This window comes from Corythoichthys intestinalis, chromosome 13 (assembly GCF_030265065.1).
Source record: "Corythoichthys intestinalis isolate RoL2023-P3 chromosome 13, ASM3026506v1, whole genome shotgun sequence".
Taxonomy (NCBI): Eukaryota; Metazoa; Chordata; class Actinopteri; order Syngnathiformes; family Syngnathidae; genus Corythoichthys; species Corythoichthys intestinalis.
The window spans coordinates 23,596,327-23,617,052 of record NC_080407.1 but is presented as its reverse complement, the minus strand read 5'-3'; the positions used below and the strand labels follow the sequence as shown (position 1 = coordinate 23,617,052).

At 39.8% G+C, this 20,726-nt stretch overlaps 3 protein-coding genes across 14 annotated transcripts in view; 2 read left to right on the top strand and 1 right to left on the bottom strand.

Moving 5' to 3' along the window:
* The window catches only part of LOC130928092 (uncharacterized), a 31,673-nt gene extending 14,670 nt beyond the window's left edge, over window positions 1-17,003 (top strand). The window contains exons 1-7 of one of the 10 annotated variants that reach the window (XR_009066591.1): window positions 10,863-11,744; window positions 12,143-12,324; window positions 12,526-12,543; window positions 12,633-12,705; window positions 14,203-15,859; window positions 15,970-16,080; window positions 16,211-17,003. Coding sequence is in view for 5 of the 10 variants with exons in the window: in XM_057854322.1 (XP_057710305.1) it covers window positions 11,720-11,744; window positions 12,143-12,324; window positions 12,526-12,543; window positions 12,633-13,079 (672 nt within the window). In the remaining 5 variants the exon portion in view is untranslated. The other 9 variants (XR_009066589.1, XR_009066588.1, XR_009066590.1 and 6 more) reach the window with 9 other exon arrangements.
* The window catches only part of LOC130928025 (gastrula zinc finger protein XlCGF26.1-like), a 35,504-nt gene extending 16,797 nt beyond the window's left edge, over window positions 1-18,707 (bottom strand). For 2 of the 3 annotated variants that reach the window (XM_057854207.1, XM_057854208.1), the window contains exon 1: window positions 11,085-14,301. In XM_057854207.1, the coding sequence (XP_057710190.1) occupies window positions 11,085-11,091 (7 nt within the window). In that variant the 5' untranslated portion in view covers window positions 11,092-14,301. Of the gene's footprint in view, window positions 1-11,084; window positions 14,302-18,380 lie in introns of those variants that run through there. The other variant, XM_057854206.1, reaches the window with a different exon arrangement.
* Window positions 582-1,528, top strand: LOC130928091 (E3 SUMO-protein ligase ZBED1-like). Its single transcript, XM_057854319.1, has 2 exons — window positions 582-722; window positions 799-1,528. Exons 1-2 carry the CDS (start codon window positions 585-587, stop codon window positions 1,411-1,413), a joined length of 753 nt encoding a protein of 250 aa, XP_057710302.1. The 5' UTR covers window positions 582-584; the 3' UTR covers window positions 1,414-1,528.
* Window positions 18,708-20,726: the final 2,019 nt, after the last annotated feature.

The following is a 20,726-nucleotide window of genomic DNA, read 5'->3' as shown; positions in this document are numbered from 1 at the left end:
TGTTTGTTTTATAACTCTGACATGTAATTTAATATAGGTTGACTTGGCTGAGCTGTTGGTTGATATGGTAATTGAGGATTCTCAGCCGTTTTCCTTGGTGGATGGCAGTGGATTCCAAAAGCTTATGAAAGCTTTAGCTCCTTCCTACGTTCTACCTACACGGCAGGTATGTATGTCACGACATGAAGCACTATATTATAGGATTAACCATTTCAATACTTTTCAATTCCATAAATCGTACTTTTTTTTAGACTTTGAAAGCTATGGTGGAAAAAAGGTACAAGGAAACCAAAGATAAAACAAAAGCCATTGTGGCTAAAGCATCTGCATGTAGTTTGACATCAGATATGTGGACGTCCATCAATACTGATGCCTATCTAGCTGTGATGTGTCATTTCATTGATGAAACCACATCCCTCCAATCAGTTGTACTGGGGGTGCAACATTTCCCTGAGGCACACACTGCAGCAAACATGGCTTTTATGAAAACCTCGCTAATGTCAGAGTGGGGTATCAGTGAAAAAGTGACATGTCTAGTGACTGATGGAGCAGCAAATATGGGAGCTTGTGCCAGAGAGCTTCATATGCGTCACACTATTTGTGTGGCACATACGCTAAATCTTTTGTTGAAAAAAGCTCTTGACCAATGTCCTGAATTGTTCCACATCCGGGCAAACTGTCGAAAGATAGTTGGTTATTTTAAGAGCAGCACTACAGCAAAGGTAAGCTCCTTACTTGTCATATGTAACAGATTTTATTTTTTGCTATTTATTAATTTGACACTTGATTTTAATGTAGGAGAGACTAACTCAGATGCAAGTTCAAATGGGCCTTCCGGTGCTTAAACTTCTTCAGGAGGTTGAAACAAGGTGGAACAGCACTTATCTCATGCTTCAGCGTATCTACACTTTGAGAGAGCCTGTCGGAGCAGCTTTGGCTGGTCTACGCACTGATCTGACACCATTGTCTGCTGAACAGTACAGAATTATTGCTGACTGTTTGACAGTATTGGAGCCATTTAACTATGCCACAATTGAGCTGTCTGAGGAGAAGAAAGTTTCGGGGTCAAAGGTAATTCCGCTGTTGTCCATGTTGCATCACTCCCTGGAGGAAGAAGAGATTCGACAGCTTCAAACTCCAGAGAGCACATCCATGGTTGAGTTTCTGCAAAGACAACTAAGAGAGAAGCTGAACCAACTCCAGTCTATGAGCATTATGTTTCTGGCTACTCTGCTTGACCCAAGGTTTAAAAAAGTAGGCTTCTTCAGTCCCAGTAAAGCAGCAGAGGCAGAAAAAAGGCTCACGATGGAATGCGCAGCTATCATGAGCCGCACAGCCTCATCTACTTCATCATCATTATCATCACCGTCGTCGTCATCATCAGAACCTTCCCAGTCTGTTGGAGGTATTTAATATTTCCTAATTGTTCTAATATTAAATAATTACTAATATCTGTTTCTTTCCTAGGAAGCAAACTGTGGCATCATTTTGATGCCTCAGTCCATCAAGCAAGAACCACAAATGTCACGGCAAATGCAACAGTTGAGGTGCAAAAGTATCTGGGAGCACTAAACATCCCCAGAGTTGAAAGTCCCCTTCAGTACTGGGAATCACAGAAATATACACTTCCAACTTTAAACAAACTTGCTGTATCCTATCTATGCACCCCTGCTTCATCAGTGCCATGTGAAAGAGTTTTTTCAAAAGCAGGTGAAATTCTCTGCAAAAAAAGAAACCGCCTGAGTCCAAAAACTTTGGAAAAAATATTGTTTCTAAATAAAAATGAGTATGCACATTTTGCCTCATTTCACATTTTCACTTGTTTCATATGCACATAGACAAAGTAACACACAATAACTCATGTTAAACTTAAAATATGTATTTTCTTTGTAATCAGAGCATGATTCATGCACCAAGCATGTTATACATTTTTCTGTCCACATGATGGCGTAGTCGAGGTAATCAATCCTTTTGAAGCCCCTAGGTGTGTGTGACGCATTTCCCTGCAGGGCTTCACTGCTTCATGGGGCTTAATTTATTTGACGCGAGACGCGGCCCTCCTGCGTCAATACTACTAGCTAGCAGACTGGGCAGACCGTAAGTCACTCGTGTAAAAATACGGTGGATCCGGTCGATTTTCAAACTAATATGCAATCGTAACGTACTTTGTGAGTCCATCAGATCTCTTGAGTGGTAGATCGGGGCACAGTTGACTTGTCTTTGTTGATTTACGGCTGTCTTCCTTGCTATGATAATAACCAACATGGCCCCGTGTTCAATACAAAGCCCTCCTACCACAACAAAACAAGTAGGAACTAATATTCACATAGGAACTAAAGTTATACAACATAAAATATACAATATAAATGAATACTACATCACATTTGTAAAATACAAACACATAAGAAAATAATATCCCATTTAAATAAAATCAATTGAAATGAGCTAAAACACCTGCAATTAAATAATAAGAATAATAGACAGATCCTGCTTACACGATTAAATTTATTAATTTCTGTGTGGCGCTTTAACTTGAAAATCCACCAATAAAGCTTTTGAAAACCGTTCATGAGAAAAAAAAAATCATTGAGGCATTTCATTTGTAAAATACATGTTAAAATCTTTGTCATTGGGATTGCTTTTCTCTTTAGCACAGGACTTCTTTTTTCTTTTCTTTCTTTCTGAAAGAAAGCAGACCAATACGCGGTGTCTGAAAGGGAAATTGTTGTTGGATTATTATCTTTAAATACCCACAATTTTTTTTAGCAGAATTCTAGCTTTGTATAGGCTACTGTTCCTATTGTTGAAAGCACAAAAGTGTGTAATAAACAACTAGCAATTTTGTTTTCTTACTGTACTGAAAATGAACCGAACCGTGACCTCAAAACCGAGGTACGTACGGAACCGAGATTTTTGTGAATCGTTACACCCCTAATCAATATATTAAGGATTTACTTATTTGTAAAACTAATTCTAAAACACAAGAATTCCTTAAATATTGTTGATTTAAACGGAGGTGACATGGCGTTATGTTAAGTACGCAGTTGTTTATTCAGCTACGTAATAGTACGACTTTTATTCTAATAGTAATAGTACAAGAAAAAAAATTAAACTGTTCCTAGTAGATTATACGTTGAATTAATAGTACGAAACTAAAAGTCGTATAATTGCGTCAGGCTGATGTAGCTGAAGAAATAATAATAATCAATAGGAGGATCTATACCAGCGTTTCCCCTACATAGGAATTATCGTAGCGGGCCGCCACACCAAGATGAAAGCCGCCACGCCTTGCAAATGCGCTTTTTTTTAATTTTTTTATTTTTTAAGATTTAAAGATCCATTCTAATTTTTAATTTGTATCATTTAACATGACTTCTAAATGAATACATGAAGCTCATTTGTACGCACGATTTACCATAAGTCGTCTAAAATAGCACGTACAATACAAATTGTTTCTTTACACACTTTATTCTGAAAAGTGTATCAGTTGTATTGAAAGCTTGCGGCTGGTACGTCCGCTCGGCGCAGAGATGGAAATTGGGAGACAAAACCACATAAAGGTATTTGAAGTTAATGAAAGTACTTTTGGTTTAAGACTGCAAAAACCACCTTAATATACTGACACTGACATAACGTTTAAGTTCATTATGGCGTGTTTTTGACCCGAATCCGTCGCGTCCTACTCCTAGCATAGCATTTGTTCGGCACTGACGTTACTCGTTGTTATTGAAGTACAGTATTTTGGAAAGAGAGAAGTTCCTGAGGACGAGGGTCCGCTGACAAAGTGACCATTATTCTTATGATGATCTAGACCGTCACGTTACGAAATATTTTATTAGTGTCTGAGGCTAATTAAATATTTTGGAACGTACCGGAGGGCTCATGCTCTCAGGTGCTCTTCAGTTGTGAATGTATAAGCTCTCACGTTCGGAGGAGTAGAAATAACCAAATGGTTATGGCAAGCGTAGTATTTTAATGTTGAGATGAGGTTTTCAAAAACTGAATGAGACGAGATAGCACATAGACGCAGATCAGGAAGGCGCACAGTCCAGGGTAGGAGAAGTAAGCAAAAAAGCAAACAGGAAATCTAGCTGGGACCCAACCTGGACAAAAATGTCAGAGTTCAAGCTGTGGCTGTACCACAAAAATCAAGGTGAGTGTTTAGAATCTTGCACCTATCATTTTTAATAATCATAATTGTATTATTTTACCTTAAATTGTGATGTTGAAAAAGGTTCATTGTCTATAACCTGGCATAATCCTTATCGGAAAATAATGACAAAGCAGATGGCGTATTTGCATTTAAAGAAGTATTTTTCGTCTCCTTGAAACAAATCATTATATGAATTTGTACTAACAGTCAGAAAAGTAACTCCCACAAAGACACTTCACTTTGAAATGAAGTTGGATTGGCTTATGTAAATTTAACATATTTGATTTAAATCTAAATGGGTAATCCATTGAATGTGTTTCAGAATATGGACCAGGTCAGCACGATGTCAAAGATGGCATCACAGACTGATGAATGGGGAGTGCTGCTGACGGCAACCGTCGGCCATTGCGTTGACAGTGCCCATCTCAACAGTGAACTGTGAGATTTTTTTTCCAATGAACTGAGTAAGACATTTGGTCAACTGCACAATGTAAATTTGAAATGCTTGAGTGTTTTCATTTCCTTGGTCTCATTTTTTTTGAGGATTTTTTTCACTTGAGGAACAGTAGGGGTGTAACGGTACACAAAAATCTCGGTTCGGTACGTACCTCGGTTTTGAGGTCACGGTTTGGTTCATTTTCGGTACAGTAAGAAAACAAAATGCAAAATAAAAATGTGCTAGTTGTTTATTACACACTTTTGTGCTTTCAACAATAGGAACATTAGCCTATACAAAGCTAGAATTGTGCTAAAAAAGTAGCAGGTATTTAAATATAATCCAACAACAATTTTCCTCTCAGACCCCACGGATTGGTCAGTTTTCTTTCTAAAAAGAAAGAAGAAAAAAGAAATCCTGTGCTAAAGAGAAAAGCAATCCCAATGACAAAGATTTTAACATGTATTTTACAAATGCAATGCCTCAATGAAACATTTTTTTTCTTATGAACGGTTTTCAAAAGCTTTATTGGTGGATTTTCTCAAGTTAAAGCGCCACACAGAAATGAATAAATTCAATTGTGTAAGGAGGATGTGTGTATTATTTGTATTATTTAATTACAGGTGTTTTAGCTCATTTCAATTTTTTTATTTAAATCGGCTATTATTTATTTTATTATGTGTTTATATTTTACAAATGTGATGTGGTATTCATTTATATTATATATTTTATGTTGTATAACTTTAGTTCCTATGTGAATATTAGTTCCTACATGTTTTGTTGTGGTAGGAGGATTTTGTATAGAACACCCCCGTGTTGGTTATTATTATAGCAGAGAAGACAGCAGTAAATCAACAAAGACAAGTCAACTGTGCCCCGATCTACCACTCAAGAGATCTGATGGACTCAAAAAATATATTACGATTGCATATTAGTTTGAAAATCGACCGGATCCACCGTATTTTTACACGAGTGACTTCCGGCCCGATCCGAGCTACCGGTAGTAGTATTGACGCAGGAGGGCCATGTCTCGTGTCAAATAATCAACTCTGCCGTTCTCGTGCGTCGCATTGAGCCGCTTCTGGGACACGTCTAACACGCGGCCGCACTGCGACTGGTGTGCATTGGCTGATTGACTTTAACGCCCGCGTTTCACTGCGTTCTCGCGGCGGCCACGTTGTCGCCTGGTTGACGTTTCTTAACTGTCCTACCGTGTTGGTCCTCATTATAGTAGAGAAGACGGAGTAAATATAATCTACACAAAGAAACTGTAACCCGATCAACTCACGGCCTCGAAAAGTAAGGGTTACATTACGTTAGAAACTCGTTCGGTACGCCTCCGTTCCGAACCGAGGACCACGAACCGAAACGGTTCAATACAAATACATGTACCGTTACACCCTTAAGGAACAGGGGGACCATCTTGCAGCATGCCTCACATTGACTATAAAAGGACCACCTATTGCTGATTCCCTCCATCCACCCCCCTCCCTTTTTTTTTTTTTTTTTTTTTTAAGTCCAGGAAAATCAAGTGTTCCCAGGCAGGATGCAAACTTTGCAAAAAGATCTTTGTTATGGTTCTTGAAAAAAATAAAATGATTAAAAAAAAATCTTACATGATATGAAACAAATTCGCCGCAGCACAACATGATGGGGTTGTCCGACTCAGACACAGTCCACCACCACCACAGCTTCAAAAAATCCTAGGGGAAACCCTGTTATGCTCATGCTTCGTTGTAGCTCCAAGTTAAGGTACATGTACGTCCTGGAAAGTGCGTAGCTGCTCACAGCAACTTCCCCTACGATATAATGCGACTTTTTTTCTCATAGCAAAAGTACAACTTTAATGTTGTAGTCCTTATTTTATTTTATTTTTTGCCCCTAATAATTAGTCATAGTGTCTAATCAATGTGCATCATTAAGTTTTCTTCACTTACTTCACTCCAGTGATTCGTGACATTTATTTATTTACTCTGCTGGTGCTCACGCTAATGCTTAGGACTTAGGAATATAGTCATACCACTAAAAGAAAATGTAAGAATTGTTTTGAATCCTGTTGGAAATTTGAAGTCACTCACAATGTTCTGAATCTGTTTATTTGCTAGTGATTTTTTAGGGCTGCAGCTATCGAATATTTTAGTAATCGAGTAATCGACTGAAAATTCTATCGATTAATCGAGTAATCGGATAACATTTTTTTAGGTATAGAGCAATTATAAATATAAATGAAGAAAAAAAGACATTTAATCCGATATTGAACCATTTTCAGTCAATCAATGTCTTTATTTTCGATGTACATTGTTGACAACAGCCAACAATTGCATCTCAGATGTGACGAGAAAAAAAATTCACTGCTTTCACTCAAAAAACTTCTACATCTTATAAAAAAAAATAAAAAAAACATTTCTTGCCTAAAAATGTAATTACGCTTGATATCACACATCACTTGAAAACTACGTGTTTTTCCCACGTGTTTCAATTGGATTTCCATTTGTGTCAAGCTATTTTTAGGTTCTAGTTAAGTTTTGAGTTAGTCTAAAATGTAAATGCTGAAAGGATTTTGAGTTTTTGCAGTGTTCAAAATAAATGTATGATACCTGCTGCTGCCAAATATACTGGAGCACATTAGGGACCAGTGCTACTTATTTAGTTTTATACTTATTTACTTATTCAGTGCTATTTATTAGCGCTTAGAAGTCTTACTGCTTAAAGATGACGGCTGTTTACTAACGCTGCCCAGACGCGGCAGAGTCTGTCATTTCGCATCTAGTCCTAAATGCATGCGATATCTATGAGACGCATCAGAAACTACCTGCTACCACACTAGCATCATGCGGGCGTAGTTTTTAGCAACGTTGGCGTAGTTTGTAGCGGCTGTCGGCTGCAGTAAGGTTGTTTGTATTTATTTTTTATTTTTTTTAAATTGCTTCTTCCTCTACGCACGTGACGTCAGCGCGTTGTCCCGCATTAAAAGCAGTCCGGGCAAAACGTGATGCTTAGAGCTGTCAAAATCAAACGATTCCTCGAGGTGAATAAAATTACTCGGATCAGTTTTTAAACTCGAGTTACTGGAGTTGCTCGAGTATTCGTTTCAGCTCTATGATTTTTTGTCACTTCTTTCTGATTTTGGGGAATTTATTGGTCACTTTCGGTTTGAGTTTCAGGACAGGAGCAAAAATTCTCCCCAAATGAATAGACCCCAATCACCAACGTCACACAATCACTTGATCCCTGTATTGTGCCGCCATATTGTCCGTCATTGTGTGTCCGTATTGCCATTGAACATAGTTTCTAAAGGTGGATTTACTTGCAAATTATGGAAGCCCCGGTGCTTTCAGACGCTGTTAACTCATTGGATGAGTTGCATAAAAGCCGTTATTTGGAAAAACTTCGGTCGATCCAGTCACCAGATCCATATTTGATGCCCAAACAGATGTTTCCTCCCGCCCGGTCCCGTCCCGTGTGTCAGAGCTCGTCCTGAGACCACAAAATTTCCAATCATACTCCAGTTTATGTCACGATGAGGAGTCGGGTACCCAAAATCGGCACCGGCCCGAATATAAACCGACATTTGGTCAGCTGAGCGTCACCGTTGTCACGATTGTAAAATTAAACTTGATCGACAACGGGCCGGTGTGTACCTAAAAATAGCTGCCCCGCATGAAATGTCCCCCCTGACGGGAGTGCTTATTTATAACGCTTTATTGATGTGAAAACATCAAATGTTTTCATGGACCCATTACAGTAATGGATTTACGACGAAGATCAGTTTTAAATAATTAAATTACACAAAATATTAGTACTGTATTTTAGTAACAAATCGTGGACTGGGCCACATAACCATGTTTGAATAGAAATGTATTAGTCTACAGGTTTTCACGACCATATCCCAATGACAATCACACAGGTATGACATTTATTAGTTCAAGCAGAGTAAAATAATACATATTCACGGTACAAGAAATTCGCCTCGTGTGGGCGCTCCCGTTAGGGGGGACATTTCACGGACATTTTTCGGCACAACACCCGTGGCGACGAGCTTCGTAGTCTTCGTCTTATGTCTGCGATCAGGTTGGCATCATATTGATGTTTTCGCCGCTGTCTAACGGCTGTCGACACAAACGCATCATGGACCGAGATAAACAAACCGTGCTGCTTTCGAAATTTGCCCACAATGGGCACACAGCAACTACTAAAATGACCGTTTATCTTCTCTGCTACTGCAACCAACCGCAACACATGCCTTCACCATTTTGATTAATCAATGTTAACGATTGTCAGGAAGGTTTTTACGTTCGTTTACTAGGCGGTGATTCCTTAGACAAGTGGAAAAACAGGCACTAATAGGAGGAATGCACGTAGCGGTAATATGTAAACACGATGAGCTGACGGACAATTTGGCGGTACCAGTCAGGGGGGCGGAGTTGTGACGTCACGTGATCGGGGTCTATAGGCAGTGACTCAAACTCAACAGAAACATGTAAATGCCTTAAAATGAACAAAAAGGGACCTTTAAGCGCCCCAACGATATATCAACTCTTGGCAGGAGCATATCGCTAACCTTTTGGGATACAAAGTATCACGATATATCACCATTTCGATATTTTGTCACACCCCTACTTCAGATGCAAGAAAGAATCATGATTCTAGCTTCAGCATTCTAGTGAATTTTGACCATTATTTTTCATCGTTGTACAATTTGTTTGTTGGGTTTTGCAGATATTTGCTCCAGTGTTATATGTTCCATGACTAAATTTAGCCCTTAGTTCGTGTTAATATTTTGTTTCTTTTTCCAATTGAGCAACATTGTTTTGTTTTTTGAGCGATCGTTAAAATCGCCAGTAGCAGACGGGCCTGATTACATGAAATATTCAGACCACCAAGCAGGGCAAGATTTGGAGACAATGGAATCCCGCAATTCGAAAGGGATGAGAGTTCCTTCATTACCGGCAGCCAGACCTGTTGTACAAATATGTATCTGGAGTATTCTCCAGACAGTTTGGACCCAGGGCGTAGGTTTGCATAGGGACGGTAGGGACATAACACTTACAACTTTTCAGCAAAAAGTGTACATGCAAGTTATGTGTTTATACCGTCCCTACCAATGTTGAAACCAAACCTACGCCCTTGGTTTGAACATTTATTGGATTGGCAAAAGCCCATTTTGTACGTATTAAATTGAGTTTAATGGTATCTATGCAGAATTTTAAATTTGATAAATTGCATATTGCTGTTCGTCGTCATTATAAATGTATTGTTACAGATGTGTGTCCCAGCAACTACTATAGACCCTACCCACCGTCGTCACAAAACCACGTGCTCGCTGTATGGTTCCGCCCACTCGTCCGTCATTTTGTCTCTGTATTAGCATTGGTTTCAATTGATCGAGGAATTTAAAATGCATTTCATGGAAGACCCGGTGCTTTCTGATGCCGTGGAAAAGCTTCGTTCTATACAGTCGCCAGATCCATATTTGATGCCCAAATCGATGTTTTTCGACCCACTGTCTTCGCCCTGTCTGCCTGACATCTGCTACGCTGATATTTACAATTATCTTGTCCACACAAAATCAGCCTATTCTCACGAAAATTTGAAAAACTTTAAGAGCTTGGAGGCTTATAAATACTTCGTTGCTGGTTGGGTGGAACAGGTCCTCGTCCACGAAAATTCGGCAGGAATCTATCTTGTGCTTGGAAAGGTGAGTTACGAAATTTTCAATTCAAAATCTTTTGTTATTGCTAACATCCACTGTCAAGTCTAATGTATTTCATGTCGTTTGTCAATGGAGTTAAGGCTTTTAATGTTTATATGGTTTAGCGATAGCACTCTCACTACATACATACGTGTATGTTGTCGGCGATTAGCCTAGCAATGATCTTAATTGTGGTTATTCGTCAGCCCAAAACCCTCTAAGTATATCTTAAATGCATCTTACCGGATATAAAATTACTACATAGTCTGTGGTGATTTTTTGGTGCCCAGTTTTCACGTCGAATTGCAGCCGTCCATTTCGCTCTCCTCTTTGGATCCCTCGGAATACGGTAAAACTTCAAGTCTCTCCTTCCATCTTCTCTGTTAGTGCAACCAACAGCCACACACACCTTCACCATTTTGATTATTAATGTTAAGAAGCAGAAAAACACGCCGTAAATAGGAGGAATGTACGTAGCCGTAACAGGTTAACACTATGTTTTGACGGACAATTGGGCGGTACCATTCAGAAGAGCGGAGTTGTGACGTCACGTGGGTAGGGTCTATCGGATGTGAGTGAAATGTCGTTACTCCATTTTTCGATTGGTGTGTAGAATTGTTACATGAGAATAATTTAAGTGCTTTACATCACATTTAAATTAGAAAGAGAAGATCAAAAACAGTAAAAAACAAAAATATGTGGTGCTTCGTGACAGCACTAATCGGACATTTTGTGACTCTAAACATTCGAATGGTAATGTATCGTATTTGCGAGACAATTGAGTCATAAGTCAACTGACTCACCTGACATTTTGGGACTTGATGTTTGCTTGCTCGTTGACGTATTGATCCCAGGCGCGTTGTTTGTTCTTTTTGTTAGCGGCTAAACTAGGCTAGGCTAACAAAGCAGGCCTCGAAGTTTGAACGTGCACCCAAACGACTCGAAGCAGAAGCGAGATTGAACAGATTCTTGCCCAAAAATATCTGACACTAGAGATGGGATGCTCGAGCCTTCCTGCTCGAATCTGATTCGAGCAAATGAAGTAGAGGTGTTGTCATTGTCATTACCCGATCGTGACGGGTGCATCGATTGTGACGGTTTGCTACTGCGCACGCGTAGATCAACGCCATTTTCTCCCGAGGGATGACGGGAGATATAGATTTATGCGTTAGGCTCGGACATTGAGGGGTTTTTATGCGTGTGTGTACGCCACAATCTTCGAAAGGTTCCTGCGAACTTTGACTCGATGTCCTTGTCCTCGATGCATCCAACCTGTGTGGTAAGTTTAAGTCTTAGAGTGGCATGAAATGCTTGAATTTGTCTTCATAGATACTTCGAGTGATCCGAGAAGATGAATGTGGATACCTAGCATCTTCTAACGTACCTGGTCGACGGAACGCTTCCAACTACTCAAGTGGGGCGCCGTAAGGTTCGACGAATGGTGCGTTATTTCATTGTTAAAGGTAAGTAAAACTGATGTTATACTGGCAATTTGTGTTATAAGTCTGAAAAGAGGGTCATGAATATATGAGCCTCTATGTTTTTTTTTAAAATCCTTTATAGGCCAAGTGACTATTTTTGGCCATTTAAAAAACGCAGCTCCATAAGCTATTTATAAAGATATTTAAATAATTGGAAAAAAGAGGCACTTGTTCTATTTTGTTTTAAAGTAGAAAATGAGAAAGATATGAGATGTTAAAATAAAAATAAGAGAAACTGTTGTGAATCTCAGGTGGGAGAAGGTCCAGAGCTGAGTTTTATTTATTTATTTATTTTTTATTATTAATCTCTGTCAGGTGGTGGTCATTATAATCTACTGCATTTTAATATTCTCTTTGCTTTTTTAATTTTCGTCCAACAGATAAAAGCCCCCCCCCCCTAAAATATATGTGCCTGGTCATCAAGTCAAAGGAGAAGCAGACTATCCTCATGGAGTGTCACAATAACTCTGGTACTGGGAACTCGAGCAGCGTCGAGGGCACCAGCAACAGAGCCATTCCTAGCTTCTATTGGCCAACAATGATTCAGGACATCAATGAATGGGTAAATGCATTAATTGAGCAACTAAGCACAAATGGATTGTTTTCACTTCTCAACTGACATTACAGTATTAGACCATCCTGCTTTTCAGAATTGTAGAAATATTTTAAATACATTTGTTTTTTTAATTTCTGAGAAATTATCAAACATTGTCACATTTTTAAAGCCTTTTTGGTGGTCTGTTTTTCATTTTGTGACACTTAGGTCAAAGAACATTGGGAGGTATTGGGCATGGATTCATTTGCATTTCTATTTAAAGGCATGGGCATAGATTTGCCTTCTGGACAGAGAAAGTGTCCCCTCTCCTTCAGGGAACTCTACAGCCTGTCTTCAGGGTTCCAAAGGCAACCCCCCTCTATATCTTACTAAACTTCAATCAGACAGGTAAAAGAAAACTACAAGATAATCAATCAATGTTGATAAGGGCAATGGTCATCACTGCAACTGATTGCTTACCTGGTCATAACGTTCACCTGCATGTCATGTGTAGACATGTGCCGGTTACCGGTTTCACGGTTTACCATGGTGTGAAAACGTCGCGGTTTCAAAACCACTCAAATTTTCCGTCATACCTTTGTACGGTATTCGCTATTTTTCATGTGCCAAAATGCAGCCGAAGTGGCTTGGTGCGGCAGCGCTCACCCTTCCCGTTTGTTGCCGTGAGTGTCAGTGACGCTATTCTGCTAAACAGCCAGCAAACCCAAAAACAAACCCTCCAAACACAAGGCGTACTTTTCTTCAATTTATTGAGCTCTTAAATCGTGGTAAAATATACAAATTAATCGTTGTACAATTGTATTTTTTCACGTGTGAGTAGGTTCAACAGGATAGCAGTAGCACCATGAGAAAGTTCGCCAAAAACAAAACATACATTTTCCTTTCAAATTCAATATAAAAACTAACTAAAACTTACAATGACGAATGTTAGCCTAGGCTAAGCTGGGAGAGCAGCTTCGTCGAGGTTTTATGTCTCACAGCCGCTGAGTGAGAAACAAGGTTGAATGAAGGGGGGGGGAGTATCGCGTCAAAGATCGCTAATTAAGAATGGAGGTCTCACTCCTCACTTTTTTTTTTTTTTTTTTTTGATGAAACCTGTCCTCAACAATATTTACATTTGAACTAACTTATACATTTTTAACTAACTTATGAATTCTTTGTTCTTTTTAACACAAAGGCATGACATCATGTAGACTAAAGTTGACACAGTGGCTGAAAATGGCGAAACTTCACTTGAGCTTCCCCCCTCAAAAAAAGTCATACAGTATATATTTTTTATTTTATTTAGAAGTGTTTTTACTTTTTTATAGCAATTATTTTGTTCTTGCTCTAATATTGAGCAACTTGAGCTGTGGCTGCGGGTATAGTCTAGGTTCTATTTATTTTAATTTTATATAAAATATTTGTTATTTTTTGTTAATTTATTTATTTTCACATTATATTCATGTTCCAATTTGTAAATATGATCTGAAAAAAAATCCTGTTCAATGCAAAAAAGTTTTTTCTCTTTTTAAAAACCCATACATCTCAAAATTTTGGAGCTATAATTGCAATACCATGATACCGTGAAACCGCGGTATTTTTGCTCACGGTTATCGTACCACCAAAATCTCATACCGGCACATGCCTAGTCATGTGTAAATTATGTTTTCTTTGAAAGGTTGAGGATGACACTGACAGCTGCCTAATCCTGGACATAATTTCCTTTGATTTAAATTGAGGACATAACTGCTATACTAGTAATTATAATCAGAGGCAGGGCCCAATGAGGCAGTATTGCACAGGGAGTTTAGTAATTTTTATGAGAAGCCAATTACATTTTAAACGTTTGTTTTTTTAATAAATTTGATACTTTTTCATTGTCGGCTCACCTATATTTTACAGTTGCCAGAAGTTTTGACTGCCAACATACATGAAGAAGTTGTCCTTCGGGAAGGTGACCGTGCTATAGAGCCTACCCACGTACCACGTGCTCGCTGTATGGTTCCGCCCACTTGTCCGTCAAAACAGTGTTAACCTGTTACGGCTACGTACATTTCTCCTATTTACGGCGTGTTTTTCTGCTCCTTAACATTAATAATCAAAATGGTGAAGGCGTGTGTGGCTGTTGGTTGCACTAACAGAGAAGATGGAAGGAGAGACTTGGAAGTTTTACCGTATTCCGAGGGATCCAAAGAGGGGAGAGTGAAATGGGCGGCTGCAATTCGACGTGAAAACTGGACACCAAAAAATCACCACAGACTAAGTAGTAGTCATTTTATATCCGGTAAGATGCATTTAATATATATTTAGAGGGTTTTGGCCTGACAACCACAATTAAGATCATTGCTAGGCTAATCGCCGACAACATACGACGTAGTACGACATAGTTTCAAATTCAAGATGTTTGTGACTTCCCTTTCTTCCACCATCGTTATTTTTTGAATAATATTTAGCTGGTACCAAGTGAAAGAAACTGGCCTCGTCTACGGGGCTGACAAATAACCACAATTAAGATCATTGCGAGGCTAATCGCCGACAACATACGACGTAGTACGACATAGTTTCAAATTCAAGATGTTTCTGACTTCCCTTTCTTCCACCATCGTTATTTTTTGAATAATATTTAGCTGGTACCAAGTGAAAGAAACTGGCCTCGTCTACGGAGCTGACAAATAACCACAATTAAGATCATTGCGAGGCTAATCGCCGACAACATACGACGTAGTACGACATAGTTTCAAATTCAAGATGTTTGTGACTTCCCTTTCTTCCACCATCGTTATTTTTTTGAATAATATTTAGCTGGTACCAAGTGAAAGAAACTGGCCTCGTCTACGGGGCTGACAAATAACCACAATTAAGATCATTGCTAGGCTAATCGCCGACAACATACACGTATGTATGTCGTGAGAGTGCTATCGCTAAACCATATAAACATTAAAAGCCTTAACTCCATTGACAAACGACATGAAATACATTAGACTTCACAGTGGATGTTAGCAATAACAAAAGATTTTGAATTGAAAATTTCGTAACTCACCTTTCCAAGCACAAGATAGATTCCTGCCGAACGAGGACCTGCTTCACCCAACCAGCAACGAAGTATTTATATGCTTCCAAGCTCTTGAAGTTTTTCATATTTTCGTGAGAATAGGCTGATTTAGTGTGGACAAGATAATTGTAAATATCTGCGTAGCAGATGTCGGGCAGACAGGGCGAAGACAGTGGGTCGAAAAACATCGATTTGGGCATCAAATATGGATCTGGCGACTGTATAGAACGAAGCTTTTCCTCATAACGCCTTTTATGCAACAGATCCAGTGAGTTTGCGGCATCAGAAAGCACCGGGTCTTCCATGAAATGCATTTTAAATTCCGCCATCAATTGAAAACAATGCTAATACAGAGTCAAAATGACGGACAAGTGGGCGGAACCATACAGCGAGCACGTGGTACGTGGGTAGGCTCTATATGCACATTGGCTCTCGTGTGCTCCAGAATCAGAGACCTTCGTTCTCCAGACTCCTTCAGAAGACGGGCACATTTTAAATGGCTTAACAGTAAGTACTTCAGTAAAATGCAATGACATGTACTTTTTTTGCGCTGTTGTCACATTTGTCTACAAACTATATATGTAAATGTGATTTTTTTTTTTTTTTAAATCCCACAGGTGTCTGGACATGGAGCAGGTTCTCTGCAGAATTCAGGAGAGAGTATTACAACATGTACACAATTGAGATCTTCCATAGGTATGGGGAGCAGTTCAAACAATCCCCACGAGGTGAGTTGCACTGTGTAAGCTTATCTTGGTGTCATTAGAGACACTTAAAATCTCAACATAGCATAGACATGGTGGAAAAGCCACAGTTCTTGGAAACAGTATTTCTCAGTGTTTTTATGTTCTTTTACAGGATTTGTTGGAAGAGGGGAAAAGGGGTAAAGTAACGGCGTTTTACTGCGACGAGGAAACACCTACAGGATACTGCATTTGTTCCTGCTGTCCAATGCAATAAACTTTAATGTTTTTGTTTGAGTTTGTTCTACACATGTGCATTAAAACTGTTTCAGCTTAAGGCATTTTGTTTTCTTCAATCTACGGCATAATCATTGGATGCTTTCCTATGAAACTTTATTTTTTTTCCCCCTAAATTTAATACAGCAATAAATGTCACCTTACAGCTTTTGTTTATTCACCTTCTCTACTGTTTATCCTCAAGAGTATTTCTAATTATATGTATTTATGCATTTGTAGGTTTGTATTATGTATTTCTGACGATAGAATGACTGCCACATAGTTTTCAGTGTTATCATACATTTTCTGTTCTTCTTCCCTAAAGCTGTCAGACTGTTGAACTCTTGCCATGCCCCGTAGACCCCCCCCCCCCGTATCACTGGACTCACTTTATTCACTGAAATCGCTTTAAAAGACAATCACATCACTGATGATCATATCTAGTATATACTGTACCTCACGCACATCTTAGCCCCTAACAAGTCCAAGTCGGCCATCTGCTAAATTGTTTTAGTAGTTACATATTTTTATAATTCTGTTTGCCATTTTTGTCTTTCTTGCTTGTTATTTTTGAATGAACCTTAGTTTTGCTCTTTTATACTCACTCTGCATTTATATTGGCTTTTAAAACAGGACCTGAGTTCTAATTTCTCACCATTAACATGTAAATGTGAACTGATGAGACAATAAAAATCCTTGAACCCTTATAAAATGGTTGAAATATTACAACAATAAATTTGACAGTGAAATTTTTTCTTTTTATAAATACAGCAAATTAAATGAAACTACAAATATACCAAAATCTATACAAAACATTTTATTGTCGGATTTAGAAGCAGAATTAAATCATAACATGGGCTTTAACAAAATTTTGTTTATATACTAAATATAAAAAAGTCAAAATAGAGGCTCTTTTTAATTGTTACTGTTAAGGACTAAACTATACTCACAATACAAATCTAGGACTCTGAAGACTCCGTACACAATTACAATAACAGTTTCTATTTAGTCCGTAAGGTTTAAAGTTTTTCTTTTAAATTTTTACCAGCGTGAATGGTCTCTGAAGGGGTTACTTGGGGAGAGGGAGACATTTAGGTATGTAAGCAAAGCCCTTTTTCAATTCTTTTAAAGAATTATTATTGCTATAGACCCTACCCACGTGACGTCATAACTCCTTCCTCCTGACTGGTGCCGCCCAATTGTCCGTCAACACATGTTTACCTGTTAAGGCTACGTACATTCCTCCCATTTACGACGTGTTTTTCTGCTCGTTAACATTAATAATCAAAATGGTGAAGGCGTGTGTGGCGGTCGGTTGCAATAACAGAGAAGATAGACGGAGAAGACGGAGAGACATGAAGTTCTACCGGATTCCGAGAGACCCGGAGAGAAGAGAGCGAGATGGGCTGCTGCAATTCAACGAGAAAACTGGGCTCCAAACGATTACCACAGATTATGTAGTGGTCATTTTATATCTGGTAAGATGCATTTAATATATATTTAGAGGGTTTTGGGCTGACAACCACAATTAAGATCATTGCTAGGCTAATCGCCGACAACATACACGTATGTATGTCGTGAGAGTGCTTTCGCTAAACCATATAAACATTAAAAGCCCTAACTCCAGAACCATACAGCGAGCACGTGATTTTGTGACGTTGGTGGGTAGGGTCTATTCTCACGAAAGTTTGAAAAACTTTAAGAGCTTGGAGGCTTATAAATACTTCGTTGCTGGTTGGGTGAAACAGGTCCTCGTCCACGAAAATTCGGCAGGAATCTATCTTGTGCTTGGAAAGGTGAGTTACGAAATTTTCAATTCAAAATCTTTTGTTATTGCTAACATCCACTGTCAAGTCTAATGTATTTCATGTCGTTTGTCAATGGAGTTAGGGCTTTTAATGTTTATATGGTTTAGCGATAGCACTCTCACTACATACATACGTGTATGTTGTCGGCGATTAGCCTAGCAATGATCTTAATTGTGGTTGTCAGCCCAAACCCTCTAAATATATATTAAATGCATTTTACCAGATATAAAATGACTACTACATGTCATGAAATGGACTTACGGCGAGGATGAGATATAGCCACGAGCTCTTTTATTAGCATCCACTCAGCAACTGCGCACATTCAACACTCCTATTTCCTCATATGTCACATCACAATATGCTTTGCTACGGCAAACAAGATGGAACACTAAACCATTCTCATCACATCTCCCCCCTAACAAAGGTGCAAGTAATACTGTAATTTCTTTCAACTGAAATAGTCACTTGCATCAGAAAACATTTTTTTTTCAATGAACATCAGAAACATCAGACATCCTCGGGGTAGACTACCCTCCGTCTGAAAAGGGATTATTCTGCCCTTACATTTTCGAAACTTTTTTTTTTTTTTTTTTTTTTTTTTTTTTTTTTTAATACCATAATTATTATCAAGCATGCAAATACAACTTTACTGAACCAATTAACTTAAGCATTTAGGTGAAACTGTCACTCAGTCTTGGTACCTGAGAGGCAACCTTACTTCACGACCCCTTGCTGTCTTCCTCACGGGTCTTCTCGGTGAAGTAGGCTCAGGTGTTGGCTGTTGAGCAGGTAGTGGCGACGCCTGGCTCTCCGATGGCTCCGGTGGACTGGTTGGTCCCATCTTTGGAGAACTGTTGACCCGATGTGGTGAACCAATTCTGGCTCTGGGCTGTTGTTGTTCCCTCTCAGTGATGGCTGGTCCTGGAACCACCTGAAGATGTCGTCGGTTGCGTCGTAACACTGCTCCATCCGCTGTCTCGACTTGGTAGGATCTCGGCTCAGCTGTCTTCTCGACAACTTTGGCAGGTGTTTTCCATCCTTTCTCTCCATCGATCTTGACTCTGACATTTTGACCCGGAAGTAGATCAGGAAGTCGACGTGCACCGTGACGTCTGTTGTAGAAATATTGATACCGTTCTTTTGCGGAAGCATCCTTCCGGCGAACGAGGTTGCGGTCGACAGGACGTGGCACCAAAGCCTCTTCCCGCACGGGAAGTGTAGTGCGAATTTGTCGTCCTATCATGAGTTGGGCTGGACTTGCACCGGTCGCGGAAATCGGAGTTGCCCGGAAGCACATTAGGGCAAGGCAAGGATCGGGTTGCTTTAATATTCGCTTTGCTGTTTGAACCGCCCTTTCCGCTGCCCCGTTTGCCTGTGGGTAATGAGGACTGGAAGTCACATGGGAAAACCCATACTGCTGCCTCAAGTCCTGAAACTCCGCTGATGTGAATTGTGTTGCATTGTCGCTGACCAGTTCTAATGGAATGCCCCATCTCACAAACATGTTCTTCATATTGCCAATGACTTGCTTACTTGTTGTTGAAATGAGAGGAGCAATTTCAATGTCTCTGGAATAATAATCCACAACGACAAGAAAGTTCTTTCCATCCAGCTCAAACAAGTCCGCCGCAATTCTCTGCCATGGACCTGCTGGCAGGGAAGTTGTCTTAAGTGGCTCTCGTTTCTGTGTCGGCTTGTGCTCAATACAGAAGTTGCATGAAGTCACTTTCTTTGTAATTTGTGTTCCTATCCCAGGCCACCAGACCGTTGTTCTAGCCCGTTCCCGACACTTGGTCAACCCTTGGTGTCCTTCGTGGAGTTGGTCTAGAATACCAGATCTGAGCTCTGTGGGAATCACAATTCGGTCTTGGTACATCACAAGTCCATCAATTTCTGAAAGATGGGCTCTCGCTGTATGGAATGCCCACAACGGTGAAGATGCTACCATTTTATCTGGCCATCCATTCCTAATGTGCGAGATTACGTTTTGCAGTTCAACATCATTTAGTGTAGCTCTACTGATTTCTTCCATTTTAGCTGATTTGATCGGCTTACTTTTCAGAATTGCATTCACGTAGACCTTAACGTCTCGGTCCATGTCCGACTCGTCTTTTCCCGTTAATGGGTGTCTCGACAGTGCATCCGCCACTGCCAGTTGCTTGCCCGGGACATGTTCGGCTGTAACATCAAATCTCCTGAGGCGCATTAACAGTCTTTGGCATCTCAGGGGCGCTTTATCGAGGTCATAGGTATTTATCAGCGGCACTAAAGGCTTATGGTCTGTTTGTAGGCGGACGGAACCCATGCCCTGAATGTACCTAGCGAAGCGTTCACACGCCCAAACGGACGCCAAACACTCCTTCTCGATTTGCGCATATCTTTTCTCTGCCTCATTTAGTGTGCGCGAACAAAAGGCAACTGGTCGCAACTCACCTTCATGGTCTTGTAGTAGTGCCGCTCCCAGCCCATAGCTGCTCGCGTCCGCACTGACCACAGTCTGTCGGCTGGCATCATAGAAACACAATGCCGGTGCTGTTGCTAGCATTACCTTTGCCTTGTCAAACGCACGTTGTTGAGGTTCTGCCCAAACCCACGCGCTCTCCTTTT

Excerpts from the sequence above, each read along its gene's own strand:
- LOC130928091 (XM_057854319.1), top strand. The coding sequence starts at position 585 with ATGCGTCACACTATTTGTGTGGCACATACGCTAAATCTTTTGTTGAAA. Across the intron at positions 723-798 it reads AGAGCAGCACTACAGCAAAG|GAGAGACTAACTCAGATGCA; the intron begins GTAAGCTCCTTA and ends ATTTTAATGTAG.